We start from the raw sequence: 19,783 nt of genomic DNA, 5'->3' as shown, positions 1-19,783 counted from the left end.
AAAGTTTAAATAGAAGATCCATAAGGACATCAAGAACTAAGTAAGTAATCAAACAAATAAATGGGTCTAGCAAACTACACCGAATGACCAACATATAGCATACTCCACTAAGAACAAAACACATGTGCTCTTGTCAAGGTGAGAAGTATTTCAAAATTAAAGGTAAGTGTAAAAGGGATGGAAATAGAAACAGAAACATAAATAGGTAATATAAATAAGGATAAATGGCAGAGAGGTTCAAGATATACAGGATATATACTGAAAATATATGATAGCTAAATCGATAGTTCAGTAGATTTCTGATAGACAGACAGTAGAGATAGGAAAATGTATAGATAGATGAAAGACACAGAGAGAGAAATAATTGTTCACAGACTCCAATGTCATTGTGATGTCAGGTTCAGGGGTTTGAGCTGAGTCCAGGTAGATTGTATTCATATAATACTCTAGTCTATCTTGGGATAAAAGGCACAAACGACAATGTGAAGTGTTTCATCAGGAGTAAGGTGTTGTACATGAATGTTATGAAACAGTGACTCACTCTTCAAATGATCATCTCAAGTACCTGAGTCCCCACAACAGGACAATGTCACTTATTTGATGCCTGTGGTGATGCAGACAAAAGTAGGTAAGAGAAACTGTGTGAGACCAGATTGTAACCACCATGAAGGGAAGATTGGGATCAATGGCACAGGGTCTCAGGACAAAGAGGCACACGACCCTGATTCAAGAGTCAGTACATGGGGAGGAAGATATAGGTTTCCTAGCACAGTCTGGGGACCCCCCTATCCCACTTTCCCCTGTCTCATGCTTTGAGTCCTTTTCCTGCCCCTGACACTCAAAATGTAGGTGTTTTTAGCATAACCGTTGATCACAGAGAACAGAGGGAGGGGAACAAGCCACGGAACTAGGACATATTCTTTGGGTCTTTGTTTCTTGGGAGGCTCAGAATGCACAATCCACAAACTGAGGTGCCCTCTCGCCATCAGGAGAGAGCTGTGGGGAGACAGTTATATTTTCTTTTTTCCTGTGGGTTGGGCGAATGAAGGTTGACTGAGATTAGTGTCTATTCAGCAATTCATACACTTTTGTTTCATTTCATTGACTGCAATACACACGAGGAGATATCTTTTTTTTCATGTATCAATATTTATTAAAATAGAAAACAAAATTCAAGGTAACTAATGTGCTTTTACACCTAATTTTATTATACAAAGGACATGAGCAGTAGATCTTTTTTATATGAAGACTGCACACCGTTATGTGAAAAAAGGTTGGCATACCCGTTCTAGCAAGAACTGTCAGTGAAAGATCTGGTTAAGGAAATGGAAGTGAAAACGGAGCAAATTACGTATAGAAACCACAGGGGTCTCTTCTTCCAACAATAGAGGGAGGCCTCCTTTAGTTCTCCACCATCAAATTCAGTCCTAAGAGTCCGTCAAACTCAATCATACTTTACAATCCCCAAAGGAAAAAACTGAGGGAACTCATGGGTAATTTTTATAGCTTCATTGTAGAGTCCAAGATCAAAAGGATGGTTATCTTCTTTAAATTGGACATAGGATGCACACATTATAGTTGCCTTGGCTGTTACTCTTCCAACAACTTCCACAATTCCAGAAATTTCTTCATCAAGAGGCTCCAATAACTCAATGGTTCCATTTTTTCCTTCTCCATCTGCAAGAATAAACATTTTTCCAGTGGGATGGATCTTTTCCAGCTTCCCTACGAAGCAGACGGGCTGGTCAATGAACTGAGCTAACATGCTGGCGTTCACTCCCGCTCGGCACCTCCAGCACGTCCGCAGTGACCGCGGTCCCACAGCGGCAGCCGGCGGGAAGCGCGGCGCCAGCAGCCAAGGAGATATCTTTTATCCACCCCACCCCACACGGTTTCTTCTGTTACAATTACGTATTCTTTCCAAACACTCTGAACTTTTCCCTCGATAAATGGTGCCCTTTTGATATCAGAAGTTTGATCATTCTAAGGTAAGTGTATCTTCCCAGGACTACTGCTCCCTTGTAGGCTTGTCTATTGCTTGGCCAGAAGATTTTCCAAGGGGTGAGTTCAGTCCCAGACTCGAAGTTAGCTTATCAGCCATAGTCTCAGGCTTCCACCAGCCTGTCCAACACATAAACCTATTCTTTTTTTGTGCTTTGGTTCACTTTCCCCCCACTCTACCCAAGACCTTGGAATGCTAGCCTTTCCAACGAAGTTGGCAGTGATATCAGGGATCCATCTATTTCTTCTGTCTTAAGAGTTCTAGAGACTCCTATCTATGTTTCCATATAGCATTGGAAAGTGTTAATTGTTTCCACGTGTCTTCAATTGTCATCACTCTGGAAAGGGAAAAACAACTTGCTGCACATAACGTGGCTTCAAGACTTCAGTCACGACTTTCAAAACACAGATGTAAAGCACTGACCTTGGGGGATGTTATGTCAGTGGATCCTGGCGTCCTCACACCCCAAAGCCTCCTCCTCAGAGAGAAAATAAGTTATCACGGCGGTTGTTTTCTTTAGTTTACATCAGGATAAATCAGAGAATGTTTAGTGACAGATTATAAAACTGATGAAGCTGAAATATTCTTCATGTTGGATTTTTAACTTCTCTTCTAAACAGAGCTACACTGTCAGACTAACAAGGGCCAAGTTTACCATGAGTATTCAGAAAGTGACACACGCATCTTTGTCTTCAATCTGCAGATGTCTGACACTCTGAGTAAATCTTTCATCCCCTGAGATTGTTTCCTCTCCTCAGGCGGCAGGAAGCACAGGGCAGACCTGGGCACTAGGACACACCTGAGAGGTCTATTGAGAAGGGACCATCTGGGAGGATCAGATCCTTCAAAGTCTTCACTAAAGAGACAGAGGTATTTTCTATCCTGGACAAAATTCCCCACAGACAGTAAGGAGGGACCGTCTGTGAGGGCCCCAGGCTCCTTAGGCTGTAGATTCACACTGGGTTTCAAACCATTCCTCCCCTGGGTGTGGACTGGGAGATACACTGAGTGGAGAGTGACAGTTCAATACTCGCCATGGGCGAGGTGCCAGTGCTTCTGTGTGTGTGTGTTGTGGAATGTTATTAGGATCAGGTTCTGTTGACCCAGCAGTTCCACAACCAGCAACTCCCCCTGCCTAGAGTCTCCAGGGATATAAGGCTGGAGGAGTCTGACATGGAGGGCAGGGCAGAAATATGCAAAGTGAAGAGCTCCATTTTCGACCCACACGCTACCTCTACAGGGGAAGCTCCCTCATCACCCAGTTGGGTACCACACTGTGATTCCTTTCCATTCTCCTTGCACGATGGGGTCTGCCACCCTCGTTCTCCTCATTGTTCTTCCAGGTGAGGATCGCCACAGGGTTTGAGATGAATGGAGGGGTCTGTGTGAAGAGGGAATCTCTGAATCCTATCTCCACAGGTGTCTGTGCTCAGGTGCAGCTGGTGCAGACATGAAGAGACCTGAGGTCTTTGAGGATCACCTGCAAGACATCTGGGTATACTGGAAAGTGGAGCAAATGGATTAAGCAGACCCCTGGCAAGGGCTTGGAATGGATAGGAAAGATTTATCCTGGTGACTGATACCAGGTACAACCCATCCTTCCAAGGAAAAGTCACCATCTCCGCAGACAACTCCATCAGCACCATGTCCCTGCAATGGAGCAGCCTGAAGAACTCAGACACGGCCATGTATTACTGTGCAAGACACACAGAGAGAGAAACCTCTTCCCCGAGAGGGGCAGAGACCCTCCACCTGATGCAGCTGCTCAGAAGTCTGAGCGGCAGCTCTCAGTCTAGCACCAGGAGACACACTGTCTTCCAGAGAATGAGAACCTACGAACAAGAACACAGGTCACTGGCATGGCAGGGAGACATCTTCCCAATTGGGGGCACTGATGCCTCTTACTGGATCGGGCTTTTCTGGAGTAGCACAATCTGTGACATCTGAATAACCGCCAGGCTATAGAGCAGATGACGTGAGGTTTCTTCATGAAATTTGTGTTCAGCCCTTGCTGCCCTTGAAGAATGAGTAGATGACTTGTAGTAATAGGAAAAAACCCCAAAACCCTCAGCTCAGATTTCCTGGCCTTTCTCTCACCAACGCCATCCCCAGTTTTATTAGAAATTCTTCCTGATGAGTAACCATTGTCATCACGTGTGTTCATTTCCTTGCTCTCTTACTTGATTGACCTGCCTGCATTCAACGTTATTCAGGAAATGGCTTTGTAGAAATCTCCTGGTGGAGCGGTGGCGCTGTGGCATTAGCAAACTGCTCATGGATTCCCAGATCTTATACCGGTCAGTTACACTCATATGGAAATGGTCGAAAGTGGCCTCCACCGGAGGAGACGCCAGACCCTGCAGAGCCAGTGTGACCTCAGTTCAGAATTGTCTGCCTCCTTCCTACCCCTCTTACTCCTGAAGGTGCTGGTCCTACCATGGGGTCAGTGTCAGGGAGAGAGTATTTTGGATTGACTGCATCAAGCAGCACCCAGAGAGAAGCTGTGGTAGATGGGAATCTCCTACTAAGCCACTGTAGTAGTGACCTTGACCCTTCCAAAAAACAGTTCCCTCTACCCCTGACCTCTGTGAGCACTGAGGACACATCTATGTATTTGAGATAGTTAAAGTTTATTGGGTCAACCTGGCCAATAAACACATGTGGGGTGTAATTGAAGGGTGGAGAGCTAAATGGCTTGGTGAGCCTGGCCTTTCTCATTCTCAGGTCTCTCGCTTTCTGATGGTCGGACCAGGGTGCAGCTACCTTGGCCAGTTCCCTGCTTTAGGTGGCAAGGTTCACTTCTTGCAAGACATCCCTGAGAAGCCACATGGACCTACCCCGCTGCAGCAGCCGTGTGGAGACCCCTGCCAGTGCTGACATGCTTACACGTTCACTAATTTGGCTTTTCTCCTGCAGCCACTGCTTATCTTCTGTGAGATTGAGGAGGATTTTGTGGATTGATGTCAGACATATGGACTGATTTTCGACTTGTGGGTTTGAGCAGCACTGGGTTGGGATGTTTTCTTGATGTGCACTTACCCTTTATATAAAATTATCTCTTATACATATGAGTTTCTGTGGATTTGTTTCGCTAAATTACCCAGACTAACACAGTATTAATGTTTAAGTGGACACAAAGAGGGAAATCAGTGTGGTCCTCATATAACCAATCCTGCAGGACAGCTTGGTGGGGCTGAACTGCACAGGGGGTTCAGACCTGCAGGGGTGCTCAGGACAAACAGTACAGGCCCAGGATCCAGTAGCAGGTGCAGAGCTGAGCACAGATGGGGCTTTCTGCTGTGTCTTGAGTTGGTTTTGTTCCCACAGTTCTCAAAGAGTCGGGGGAATCTCTATTTATAATCGGAGGAAGTGTACTAGTGTCTCCTGAATTGTAACCTGAAACTCTCACTGACACCAAGTTGATTTTCAACCCAAAGTGACCTCATAGGACCAGCTTGAGCTACCACTGTAAAAGGTGTTTGCATAGAAGTGGCTGGTCTTCCAAAGTTACGTCATATGATCTGCAGGGTTTTCTTTTCTATTTCCCATAGTTTCAACTTAGTTGAAAATATAGAAATATGATGTTCATTATATAAATAAATCTGGAGTATGCATGAAAGTAACATCATAATAACCTGTGAAATAGGCCCCGTGGGACTGAGGTATAAAAGGCATGGTGTTGTTGAAAGCTAAATATTGGGCTTCTAACCACAAGGTCACTGTTTCAAACCCAACATCCTCTCTTCGGGGACTGTACTATTGTCTCTTAAATTCAAACAAAGTTAAAGAAGACAGTAAAGCCCCTAAAAGTTGGTGCTTCTGGAAGGGTCAAACCTGGCACAAAAGTAAAATACAAATATAGTCCACAAAATAAGTGACAGAAAAATGGGAAACTTGTGAGTCCAGGGAGCTGAAAGTGTTGGGGGTGGTCAGGTAGTCCCACTGGGCTCCTGCTCTCACCAGATTCATTGCATGCTTCTTCATTGCACAGGGTGGTGTCTGTTCAAAATATTCTGTCCTTTGAAGTCTAGAAATGAATGCCTTTCTAATTTGCTAGTATTGTGATGAAGGTAAAACAAATTTATTTTGTTTTTATGTTGACATTTAATTAGAGAACTGTGACATTTTCATAAAATGAACATTTGCATAAGTGCTGTTTCTGAAAGTTACTGCAACTTGACCTCACAAGCAGAGAGTATTTAAGAATAGAAATATATTTTGTTGAAAATATGAAGACTAGAAGTTCAAATTCAAGGTCAGCTCTAAGGGAAATCTATAGGGCAGGGTAGAACTGCCTCTTGTGTTTCTGAAGCTGTAACTGAAGATGAAAGCCCCATCTTCCTTTACCTTCCTGCTGTTGGACCCTGGTTGCTGCCAGAGCCCTGGAGATGCGTCCTCCACCTTTGCATCCACAGGGCTTTTCACCCACCAGCCTGTGATATTCCTGTATTCTGTATCATTATATGTGGCTTTGCGCATCTGAAGAGGGACTTATAGACTAGTATCAGACTTAAAGATTTGAGCTGGTCTGGGATATTTTCTTGATATACACCTTCATATAAAGCTCTTTCTACACATATGAGAGTGTCTCTAGTCACTCATCAATCCAGCCTAATACATATGTGCTATCAAGTGTCTTTAGTAATTACTTGTGAATGTAATGCAAACGTTGGTAACAAAGAATCAGTAGCTAGCAAATGCAACTTGGTGGTAGGAAGGATTCTATAGATTTCCTGAAGAAAATGAACATAGGCACATAGACGATGAGGTTAATTTTGAGAAGTTAGAATACCTTAGTTCTTCACAAACAAAACTCAGAGAAATGGAAGAGGCTCAAATAACCCATTCTTATTCCAATTTTGTAGAGGGAAAGCGAGGTGTGGGTGTAGCAGGAGTCATTGAACTAGTTGGCGAAACTATGACTTGCAATGGGTGTTTCTCTTTAGCCACTGGAATCCTCTGGTTGAATTTCTAGTGGGGTTTGTCTTCCTGGATTATTGCTGTAACACATATCTTTAAGAACAAAGAGATCAGGGGACTGTCATTTAAACAAGGATCCTCCGGTTGGTTTTTTCCTTGCATGAGAAAATGAAATTTAGAATCTTTCTAATCCACCTGTTTCTGTAATCTGGCAGTAATGACATGGTGCCCACTTGACAATGTTTTCTTCTTTCATTTTTTTTTCTGGTGGGAGGGGATGGTGGTGGCCATATGAAATATATTGTAGACAGTAAGCTATCACCTTTTGCCATACTCAAAAAACAATTTATTTTTCTTTAGACAAATCTTGTGTTTTAGTAAATTAACACCACCTGAAACCTAATATTTTTTTCCCTTGCAGTGGTACTGCCAATTCAGCCTCTCTAAGTCAAAGGAAGAAAGAACAGTTATGATTTTGAAGGTATCCCAGTGAGGAGACAACAGTAGTGCAAAATGGAATGTCTGTTGTGTCGTGTTTGAAATCAGAATGCATCCAGAATTCATACTGTTGCTTTAAAATGTACACTGAGGAGTCATTTATAGATAATTTACATAAACTCGGGTTTCAGGATAACCATGGGAAACAGCTGCTATCCAACAGCAAACATACGGAACAATAGCATTCTCCAAGGCTTGAGCCAGCCTCACAATGTCTGTGTAATAACTGGATAGCAGGGTCAAGATCTTAATCACTGAAAGTCACATAAAGGAGACTCTCAGCATTAGCCATCTGTCTGCTTTTGAATAATGTGGACAGATAAAAATTCCATAGAGACTTGATTCCATAAAGCACCTTAGACTAACTGTATTTTGTACAGAGAATTTTCTTAAGGACAATAGTAAATCAATTTGGGTTATATGAGGGATTAAATACAATGATTATTATTATATATACATATATGCATGCGAAATTTTGTGTGAGTCAGTGATGGATAGATGAGAATGTGAATAAAATCTTTATAATAAAAAAAACTTTATAATATACTGTAAACCTACCTGACTACAAAAAATCCTAAAAAACCCACATGCTAAGTGATAATAAAAACAAGCCAAGAGGAAAATGGTGACATAATCAAGAAATGTAATCTTAAGAAGATATATAGCACAGTATTAACAGAGAAATAGAATGAAATTTGTTTTAAAGATTTCTAAAGTAGAAACATCTACCATGAAATTTACAAAAGTTCATTCTCACGGTAGATCAAAACAAGTTAATCATCCCATTGCTGTTGCACAACAATCATACGGACAATAGGAGCATCCTTTAGAAAAGACAAAGAGGAATTTGAGAAAGACTCATTGAGATGGACTGACACATGGCTGAAGCCATGGGCTCTACTATGACATTGGAGAGGAAGGCACAGGACCAGGCAGTGCTTACTTCTACTGTAGGCAGGCTCACAGTGAATCAGAAGTGACCACAGGGCACCCAACGGTTGATTACGCGGAATCATCATAACAATAGCTGCTGTTTGAGCCTGCTGTTGCAGTCCCTGTATCAATCCATCTCCTCGAGGACTTTACAGAAGGAAATGTCCTGTCCAGGGTCATCTCAGGCAGCGCCGCCTATGTTCAGACTATCAGCCTGCAGTCTGAGGACACTGCCACCTATGACTATGCAAGAAACACAGTGAGAACCCACATCCTGAAAATGTCAGAAACCCAGGACAGAGTGAATGACTTTGACAATTTGTTTGCTGTCTTTTTTTCTTAGTGGTTGAAACTTAGTGGGGGAAAAGAAAAGGAAGCTTTCCTTTCCTGTGAACTATTTTCAGTTTGGGGCTGTTAAGCCAGCTCCACAAATAGGAGGAACACGCTCTTTGACTCAAATCAGACAATTAGGCTGTAACCACCGTCACCGAGACAATTCCAACTCACAGGGGCACTGTAGGGTCTGGATTATAAATCCATGCAGCCAGGGTTTCTATATGCTTACAGCAATTAAACAAAGGAAAACCAATCTAGTAGTTTTAGATCCTTTGAGGTGATTCTGATTCACGGTGCAGAGTAGAGCTGGGTTTCTATTTTAAAGGCTGAGATCTTTGAGAATCCACTAAGCCTGAGTTCCAAGGCATTCTAGGGGAGTTTTAATCACCAAACATTTGGTTAGCAGTGCAGTGCTCTAAGAACTTCTGTCAAGCTTGACTGGTGTGCCCCCATTTGAGAATTCTCAAAATGCTGTCCAGGCTTCTTTCATCACGTAAGTATGTAACCTCTTTCTCCTTCACAACCAGTTTTGCCCCTTCTCAGCGTATTGTTACCCACGTTAATATCCTCCTGTTCTCTGAATGTGCTTTGTCCCTTACCCCATTCCACCCTGCCTCACATAGCTAAGAACTCTTAGGATCTGGCAACTGCTTGCTGAAAGGGAATGCTTGAACCCCCAACCCTTCCCTGCTTACCCACTGAAAGGAATGTAACATCCTCAACCCCTCCCCTTGCCAATCTGGCTTCAGTTTGTATAAACAGTTTTATAAACCCCAACTGAGTATCATTTGGGGCCTTGGGGAATTTCTGACTTGAATCCTCCTGATGGCCGCTAGCTCGAATAGAGGCTCCCAATTTGCACATAAAGTGCATTACAGTGGTCATCAATTTCTTGCACCACACAACATTTTGATGGCGCCAGCAACGTAACTACTGTGCCCTCTGGAACATAGCCTGAGCCTGAGGGGAGTTCTCCAGGGGAGGCGCCACCTGAAGAGGTCCCAGGGTCTCAGACGTTGTCAGTGACCGGGTCTGGCAGCCACCAGGCAGATGCCCACCCCAAACCTGTACTTGGCATCTGCCTGGTTCACCTCCTCCAGAGGTAAGACCCCGTTTTCTCGATTTTTGGACTAATCCCGTGAGGATGTGGAGCAGGGGGAGCGGAGGACTGGACTCGGTCATAACTCCCCCAGGTATACTCTTTACCCAGAATCACTTGAAGGGTCTGATTGTTTTCGTGTCCATTTTGGGTTTCATTTTCACATGGCCTGATCTTGATCGTCAGGTCTCCTTGTTTCCTCTTAGCCCTTGGATTGGCAGCGACTGCGCTGGTAGAGTGGAATCTTCTCCAAAATTCCTGCTGGATGGCTCTCTATTGTTTTTGGATCACATGGTTTTTAATCCTACAGTGCTTGATCAAGTGATTGTCCTCTGGACCACTTGGTTTCTCGGTTCTCTCATTTCATTCAGACTATAGCAAGACATTCAATGGTTTCATCCTTACCTGTGGACCGTGGATCATTTGTTTGAGTGGATTACTGACCTCTTGTTTCAGGGGACTCTCTCAGCTTAACCCCCTGCAAGTCTCTTTGGGTACCCTTCTCCTATTCTTTCTCCTCTGAACCAACTAGCGTCATGGAGGCTCATGTTCTACAAGTAGCACTCCTTTACAGTGCAGCCTGAACAAGTTTAAAGCTGAATGTACTGATGAGTATGAAGTAAAGATAAGTCACAGAAAACACCGAACCCTTTGTGAATTAGAGTAGCCTACATTGGGGTCTGTTGGCCTGACATGAGAACTTATGACCCTAAGATAGCTCTGTGTGGAATGTAGTAACAAGGAAACCTGGCCACCCTGATCAATTCCCTTATATTGAAGTATGGCTCAATCTTCTTCAGGACCCCTGGTGTGGTTAAAAAGGTGTGCCAAGCAGGAAGGTCTCCAGGTGATGATAGCAAATTCCTACTCAGGGCCTTTGTTGAAAACCAAGGGTAGTGTACCACCTAGCCCAGCCTCCAGGAGCTGGTCCCCAAGGTAGTTTACCCTGTACTTCCTGAGGAGTCTGACCTTCCCCAACCTTATGTTAAATCTTGCAGGGAGCAAACACCCCACCCCGACTGCTGCAGAATCAAAAGACCAGGCTTTGTCTCCAATACACACCCATCATGAGGCCCCTCACAATGTCCAAGTTCAGACCCCGAAAGAGGCACCACCCAGGACCAAAATGACTGATCCTTTTTAGTTTTGTTCCTTACCCCATTCCCTCCTGCCTCCCAAAGTTAGGAAGAGATTAACGCTTACCTTAGCCTCTGTAAACCATTGGCGAAAAGGAATGCAGAGTCCTCAGCCCCTCCCTGCTTACCCACAGAAAGGAATGTAATAGCCTCAAACCCTCCTGAGTGCCAAACCCAAAGACTGCATTCGGAAGAGTGAAATGAGAGCCCACGGATTGGGAAAATGTTTTTACCAATGACACATCTGACAAAGAGCTAATTACAAAAATATACAGAGCTCTACAACATCTCAATAAGAAAATAATGAAACCGAGTCAAGAAAGGGGAAAAAGATATGAACACAGTTCACCAAAAATGAAGTACAAATGATTAACAGATTTTTAAAAAATGCTCACAATCACTACCCTTCAGGAAGAAGCAAATTCAAACCACAATAAGATAGCACTTAACCCCTACAATGCCAGCCCAAACCAAAGAAACAAAACAACAAATGCTGGAGAGGATATGGAGGGACTGGGATTAATATATACTGCTGTTGGACTTATAATACATGCAGCCACTGTGGAAAATATGGCACTACTTAAAACCACCAGAACTTGAAATCCCATATGATCCAGTAATACCACTATTAGGCATCATACAATTCTTGTACATAGAAATAACTTATTAAAAACAACAAAAGTAAAACAGATGAAGCTCAATCAAAAAGAAGAGGAATTAAAAACAATAGATTTAAAATGGGTCAAAAAGGAGCTCAAAGGATACAGTGTTCTACTTTAACTGCATCTGGAATAATCCACTTTCTAAAGAATTCTGCAATATAGCAATGCTGTTCACATTCCTGTCCTATGGTCACAGTATTTATCGGTTAACGTAGTTAACATGGGTCAAAAGAGAGATCAAATGTAAAGTCAGATATTGGTCTTGATATCAAAGTATATATACACACAGGATGAATCTATCAGGCTTTCCTAGTCTTGGTATTCATGATTTCCTGCAGGATTTACATGGCAGCCATACAATGTGGCATATTTTGTTCAGTCCGCCTGTCCAATTCACTGCATCACAGCTCATCTTATGGGCTTTGTGGAACATAAATGAAAATGTAATTGGATGCTAGAGGTACTGCCAGTCACTAAATACATATATTCACTGTACTCATATGGTTTCTCTATTGTCGCCTGACTCCTATCTAGCTAAAGGCCAGCCCACCAGAACTACATTAGTTAGAAGCCTAATGTAGTTTACTGACACATGAGAGAAGCCAAAGAAGGCATTTGCAAAGTCACTATATTACCAGAGCTTTCCATCTGCATGAGATCATTGGTATGTGATGACACAGGACTCCCCGTCGAGAGCTTTCCCATTTGACTGAATTTAAAGCTTTTTCAATTTTGTGTTTGTATCAAGAAAATTTAGAAACACAGTAAAAGTTTACCCACACTCATTACAGCTATGCGGTAACTATCATACATGAAATCACTGATGAAACATGAGTTCTTCATTTATTTTTAAACTTTTTAATTAGGATTTAAAATTTTACAGAGTATATTGGTTTTCTATATATTTAATACATAGATTGCAGTCCCCAAGATGTACCAGCACTCTTCCCACATCTGCCCTCCCCGTGTTTTTCCATTATTATTCATCCTTCTTTCCTGATCCATTTTGCTTAAGAGTTTTTATCCATAAGCAAATGCTGTCCTTTTGATTTTGTTCGGTGGATTTTTCTAAGGACAGTCTACCTCCTGGATGTTGTTCTTCCCCTCCAAGCCTGTGTATTGTTGGGCCGAGAGTTGAGTCAGAGGAGAAAGTACAGCTCCAGGAATAAAGAGTCGCTAAAGGTCATAGTCTGGGGATTCCAAGTCTCCTTCAGACCAGTAAGCCTGATCTATTTTATGACTTTGGGTTTTGTTCCACTTTGTTCTCCCACTCTACTCATGATGCTCTTTTGTGATCCCTTTCAGAGTAATTAGCAGTGGAAGCTGGGCACCATCTAGTTCTTCTGGTCTCAGGGTCATAGAGGCTGAGGTTAGCTGTGGTCCATTCATCCTCTGGACAAATTGTTCTCATACATCTTCTGTTTTGCTCATTCTTATTTTATGGTACTTCTGTGCTGTCTCTGGGGGTAAGGGAGAGCATGCAGGTGGGGCAAGTACTACTTGCATTTGGGTGGGCAGTCTACTGCTTGGTACAGCTGTGATTCAGAAACACCAGGCCAAGCTCTTTCAGGGACTGAAAACTGGAAGAGCAATAAGGTACCCATGCACCCTCTGGAAGCCTGGAAGGCCCTCTCCCCACACCAGTGGGCCATGTCAGTAGAGGGACAGCAATTCCGAACATGTGTTCCCGCATGGTACGTCACAATCATCTGTTCCTACATTTGGTCCAGGCCGAACTCTTAGCGCCTCTTCCTTTGTCTTGAAAGCTTTGTTACACTCATCCCAATGAAAGGTTTTCTTGTGGGGAATTTTCTCATGTTTAATGAGACTTGACTTCCACGTAAAAGATTTTCCACATTTAATTCACTCAAAGGGCTTCTTTCCTGTGTGAAATCTCTGATGTGCTGTAAGGAAACTTTTCCAGATGAAAGCTTTACCACACTCATCATACTCATATTTTTTCTCCACTATGAATTCATAGATGTTTTGATATTTGCTTTCGAAATTAAGGCTTACCACATTCACCACATACATTTCTCTCTAGAATGAGTTCGCTGATGAACAGTGAGAGCAGCCTTCCTGATAAAGCCTTTGCCACATTCACCACACACATGGGGTTTCTCTCCTGTATGAGTTCGCTGATGAATAGTGAGAACATTCTTCCAGATAAAGGCCTTTCCACATTCACTGCATACATGAGGTTTATCTCCAGTATGGGTTCGCTGATGATAAGTGAGAGCAGACTTCCTGATAAAGCCTTTTCCACATTCACCACATACATGGGGTTTCTCTCCGGTATGAGTTCGCTGATGAACAGTAAGCTCATTTTTCCTGAAAAATGCTTTTCCACATTCACCACATACATGGGGTTTCTCTCCGGTATGAGTTCGCTGATGAACTGTGAGGTCCTTCTTCCTGATAAAAGCTTTTCCACATTCACCACATACATGTGGTTTCTCTCCAGTGTGATTTCGCTGATGAACAGTAAGCTCACTTTTCCTGATAAATGCTTTTCCACATTCACCACATACATGGGGTTTCTTTGCAATATGAGTTCGCTGATGAACACGGAGCTCATTCTTCCACATAAAGGCTTTTCCACAATCACCACATACATGGGGTTTAACTTCTGTGTGAACTGTCTGATGTACTATAAGGCACTGCTTCTGGTTGAACGCTTTACCACACTCACCGCATACATAGGGTTTTTCTCCTGTATGAGTTCGTAGATGAGTTTTGAGACGTGCTTTCCGAATGAAGCCTTTGCCATATTCACCACACACATGGGGTTTCTCTACAGTATGAGTTCGCTGATGATCAGTGAGAGAAGTCTTCCTGATAAAGGCTTTTCCACATTCACCACATACATGGGGTTTCTCTCCAGTATGAGTTCGCTGATGATAAGTGAGAGTAGATTTCCAGAAAAAGGCTTTTCCACATTCACCACATACATGGGGTTTCTCTCCAGTATGAGTTAGCTGATGAACAGTTAGTTCATTCTTTGTGATAAAGGCTTTCCCACATTCACCACATACATGGGGTTTCTCTCCAGTATGGGTTCGCTGATGAACAGTGAGAGCATTTTTCCTGATAAAGGCTTTTCCACATTTATCACAGACATAGGGTTTCTCTCCGGTATGAGTCTGCTGATGAACAGTGAGAGTATTCTTCCAGGTAAAGGATTTTCCACATTCACCACATACATGGGGTTTATCTCGTGTTTGAAATGTCTGATGTGCTATAAGGTATTTCTTCTGACTGAAAGCCTTACCACACTCACCAGATACATAGGATTTTTCTCCTGTATGAGTTCGTAGATGAGTTTTGAGATGTGATGTCTGAATGAAGCCTTTGCCACATCCACCACATACATGGGGTTTCTCTCCAGTCTTAGTTTGCCGATGAGCATTGAGATCACTGTTCCTGGTGAGACCTTTCCCACATCCACTGCATACACAGGATGTCCCTGCCACATGAGTTTTCTGATGTTCCTTGAGGTATGACTTACTGTAATAAGTTTTGCCACATTCCAAGCATTTACATGGGTTTTGTCCTTCATGAGTTTTTCGATAATGTTCATTGGGTTTGAACACTTCATCGAACTCTTGCCCACACTGATTGCATTCGAAGTCCTTCCCTAGTATATGAATGATCTGAGGTTCACAGAGAAAAGATGCCTTGATGAAAGTTTTCCCACATTTATCACCTGCGCCTGGTTTCTCAATGTTGTCAGATTCCTGATGCTGAATGCACTGTGACTTCATGCTACTGGATTGTTCACACCCAGGGAATTTCCTTTCAGTACAAAATTGCTCTTGTTCAACATGTGGGAAAGTTTTCTTATCTCCCCTGAGCACAACTGATGTCTTTATTTTGTTGCAACTGTACTGATTTAATGGCAGAATGATTAAATCTGATTTTATAATTCTTTCATGTAAGTCAAACATGTTCTGTTGATAAATAATACTTTCCAAGGTATTACACCTGTAGCATTGTTCCATTCTGTCCACGCTTCTTTCATGTTGCGAGTGCTCAAGAAAATGAACATCTTTCTGGATTTCTATAAAAGAACAAAACATTACATTTTTTCATCATCTTGATTTACACTGGCCCCCTTAAAATATACATTGATACAAGATAGATCTTTATTGACAACTCTCTTATATCAATGTAAATAAAACACGATATTTAATGTATTTTGCTCATTGGTGGAACTATAACCATGTAAACAATCAAAATGGTAAGAACAGTTATCGTAGAAACCTGGTTTCTATAATACGAAAGTAATGAATTATGGGATTATAAAGAGACTTTTTCCCATATGGGGGGGGAGGTCAGATACTTAGAGACATCCTCCCTAAAGGGAGTCAGTTACCCCACAACTGTCTGGTCCCCCAAAGGTAGGGTCTGCTCCCTATTGTTAAGGACAATGGGCTATTTCTCCCTAAAGGCTTGTGACCACTGGTTTGGTTCCTGTATGTGGGGTTCACACCATACTGATAATGGTTTCTATGGAGATCCAGAGAACAGGTCAAAACAGCCCAGTGACATCCAAAGTTAGGCTGCTATCTTGAATCTAGGATCCGCACTTGTTGTCACACGTATATCTCTAATCCCTCTTCCTATTGCGTGTATATCCCTAGATTGTCCCCCTCTCATTGCTGTATTACCTATAGTGTAACCCCTTCCTATGACATATGTCTTTACCTGTAATTAGTGGGCTTGCACTCCCCCCAAAGGTATATAGGCTTGGATTAACAATAAAGAGCTCTCTCAGGCTCCCCTCTTTGGCCTCTCGTCAGTTCTCCCTCTCCTCTACTGTCCTCTATTCCCCTGTTCCCTTTCCTCTTCTCCTCCTTCCTCTCCCCCTCTCTCTATGTAGATGACCAAGTAGGGCTGAGGTGAGCATGTTATCCATGAAATGTGTCTGACTCCATTATTTTTGTTTCTTTTCTCTCTCATGCTTTCTATGAATTTAATATAATATTTATATATCTCAACTGTACAACTGCGCCTATCAAACCCACGATTAGCTATGGGGGGGGGGGCTGGCCCTCCCTCCACAATGTATGAACACAGATATTGTAGTTGCTTAAATACGGCCATGAAAATATACAACAAATGTAAATATAAACAAGTCATCGAGACCAATAGACCACAGGGCAATAAGGTTTGCTAATTCCAGTTGGTAGAGGACAGATGTATTCATTCCCTCAATCTTTACTGAGAGACAACTAAGTCCCAGATAAAGTTGGGAATGTGAAAAATGTAGAATGTTCTACTTGGGAGAAAACAATTTTTATAGGTATATCGTACAGGCATTATAGTACACAAATATATTTCTTATGTTTATGGCGCCTATATGCTAGCTTACACCACTCATCTTCCAGTACTGTCCTATGGTGGCTTGCATGTTGATGTGATACCGGAAGCAATGCCACATAGTACTTCAAATTCAAGTAGGAGCACCCACGGCGGACAGGTCTTAGCGGAATTTCCAGAAAAATGGACTGTGAGGAAGACCTGGTGATCTACTTCTGGAACATGAGCCCCTCAGGTTTAATGGCAATGAATTAAGACTGAAGAAGTACCACCTCCTGAAAGTAGAGTCAACAGTAATGATGGGGATGGAGTAAGGGGCCCTTCAGTTGGTGACACGACATGATTCAACATGAGAAAAAATAGCTGCAAACATCCACTAATAATTAGAAGCTGGAAGTATGAAGTATTATCAAGAAAATGTGTAAGCTTTCAAAACAAAATGGAATGTTTAAAGATTGATAGGGAATGTGTTACTGAACTTTAATAAACTGGTACTGGCTCTTTCTAACTAATCAAGTGGTTTATAAGGCTGAGATTGACAAATTCAAGAAGACTGGTGTCATATTGATTATCAAAAAGTAAACAGCAAGATCTTCCCTGAAGTACAATGCTGTGAGTGGTAGATTAATTTTCCTATGCCTGCAACTAAGATCAGTTACTACAAGTGTTGTTTATATTTGTATAACAACTGTTAAAGAAAACATATAAAGTGTGGGATCCAGCCCCCCCAGTTGAATGGATCCTTAGGATAGCATGTAAAATTAAGGAAGATAACGCAGACAGCAAAAACAGGGTAGAATGGCCTCATCTCCGATGCTGGAATAAGCTAGTGAGGTCATTTAACAGTGAGTTTATACATAGCAGCAATGCACGCAAGCCTCCAGAAGGCAAATACACAACAGAACAGACAAGTGTGAATGTGGAAATATCCTGAATTCTCTAAGAACACTTCATGGTAAGTATTAGGCTGTGGGAAACAGACGCCCAAAAAGAGAGTGGATGCAGACAGACTATTTTGAGAATTAAAGAACATGGCAAGGCCAGGTTTCTGGGTGGAGAGAGGCAATCACATTTGTAAGTTGGAGAACAGTGCAAGTCACATTCTCCGACTTAAAAATTCATTGCCACAATATCCTTCATTATAGTGTTACCTTAATGATACCTCATAGAAGCACATGGCTAATTACTATCTGCCACCAGCTTTAACTATGAGAGCAGACGTGTTAATGTTCTCCCCACTCAGAGGACAGTTACTCCCCTCCATCTGCCTTCAGCACTGGTCCTAAGTAGCTCACCCAATGAGTTCAGGGACCTCCAAGGTAAAGATGATGTCCAACTTGTTATGTAGGTGAAATGCCTGTGGTTGGGATGGGGTAGAGGTAGGGGCGAACTTGTGTGCCCCAAGACCATATAAATTGGTGAAAGAATACATTCTCTGTTTCTATCCTGCACAGACCTGGCCTCATAGAAGAGGTGAGTGCCTGAATACTTTTTTATTTTATTTTTATGCTTTATCCTATATTTATTTATTTTTAAACCTTTTATTAGGGGCTCATACAACTCTTATCACAGTCCATACATATACATACATCAATTGTATAAAGCACATCTGTACATTCTTTGCCCTAATCATTTTCTTTTCTTTCTTTCTTTTCCCTTTTCTTTTTTTACATTTTATTAGGGACTCATACAACTCTTATCACAATCCATACATATACATACATCAATTGTATAAAGCACATCCATACATTCCCCGCCCCAATCATTCTCAGAGCCTGAATACTTTTGTCTGCCCTCTTATTTCTGCCCTTCAATTATACAACCATCCCTTAGGACCTATTCAGAAGGCATTTAAGAGACAAAGGGACAGATGATTCCTTGAGTGACAGCAACATAGGGAACCTGATTGCTCTTAAAGCTAGGCATCTTTTAGCTGAGCAGAGAGAAGTCAGGCACCTGTAGGTGAGAGGTTATACTAGCTCTTAGAGGAGGGAAGTTGTGAAGAAAACTCTTATCTGCTGATTGTGTATTATCAGCTGTATCTACATCTTTGGGACTGTGGAGGTTTTCTTCTAATACTAGTACTGGTCTTTCAAACCTTGTAGTCAGGAGTATAGAGATTAGGCTGTTTACACTTTCATCCAGGTTCTGCATTCTAAAATAAAGAAATTGAATGGTGGGGTAGAAGGGAGGTGATATCAAGGAGTTCAAGAGACATAAAATGTTCTGAAACTGATGGCTATTGTACAATACTGCTTGATGTGATTGAAGTGTGGAATATTATGATATCTGTAAGAGCTCCCAATGAAATGATTAAAAATCAGAATTGAAAATTTTGCATAACTTTTGCAGCCTCACATTGAACAGGCATACAATCATGAACACTGATGAAGGTAAAATTTGCGAACAGTATCAGTAGTTAGAAAATGTGGCCTTAGTGACAGAAATGACTCAAGAATTTACTGATAAAATTTTGAAAGACTGATGATGAAGTCACAAATAATCCCTTATTGAACAACAGATATGGACACTGCACATGTAACTATTTCTGAAAGGAACTCACGAAAATCAAATCCACCACATCTATAGAAAGAAATGATGGAGAAGCACATTACTGTAAACAAGGCCAGGGGTTAACTGTGAAACAGATCATCAATGCTCAAATCCAAGTTGAAGCTAGAGACTATCTAAAGCAGTGGTTCTCAACCTGTGGTTTGAAACCCTTTGGGGAATCAAGCAACCCTTTCACAGAGGCCGCCCAATTCCTAACAGTGGCAAAATCGCAGTTTTTAAGTAGCAACGAAAATAATTTTATTGCTGGGGCAGTCAGCACAACATGAGGAACTATATTAAAGGGTCACAGCATTAGGAAGGT

General features: G+C 42.1%; 1 protein-coding gene across 5 annotated transcripts in view; it reads right to left on the bottom strand.

The window, feature by feature from the left end:
* LOC142450421 (histone-lysine N-methyltransferase SETMAR) overlaps positions 1-19,783 on the bottom strand; it is a 108,109-nt gene that overhangs the window by 61,814 nt on the left and 26,512 nt on the right. For 4 of the 5 annotated variants that reach the window (XM_075552318.1, XM_075552316.1, XM_075552319.1 and 1 more), the window contains one exon: positions 12,441-15,646. The exons of the other annotated variant lie outside the window; for it this stretch is intronic. In XM_075552318.1, coding sequence (XP_075408433.1) covers positions 13,608-15,587 — 1,980 coding nt within the window. In that variant the 5' untranslated portion in view covers positions 15,588-15,646 and the 3' untranslated portion in view covers positions 12,441-13,607. Of the gene's footprint in view, positions 1-12,440; positions 15,647-19,783 lie in introns of those variants that run through there. 5 annotated transcript variants of the gene reach the window in all.

This window comes from Tenrec ecaudatus, chromosome 6, assembly GCF_050624435.1.
Source record: "Tenrec ecaudatus isolate mTenEca1 chromosome 6, mTenEca1.hap1, whole genome shotgun sequence".
Classification (NCBI taxonomy): Eukaryota; Metazoa; Chordata; class Mammalia; order Afrosoricida; family Tenrecidae; genus Tenrec; species Tenrec ecaudatus.
The sequence above is the reverse complement of the archived record's forward strand: the minus strand, read 5'-3'. Positions and strand labels throughout refer to the sequence as shown.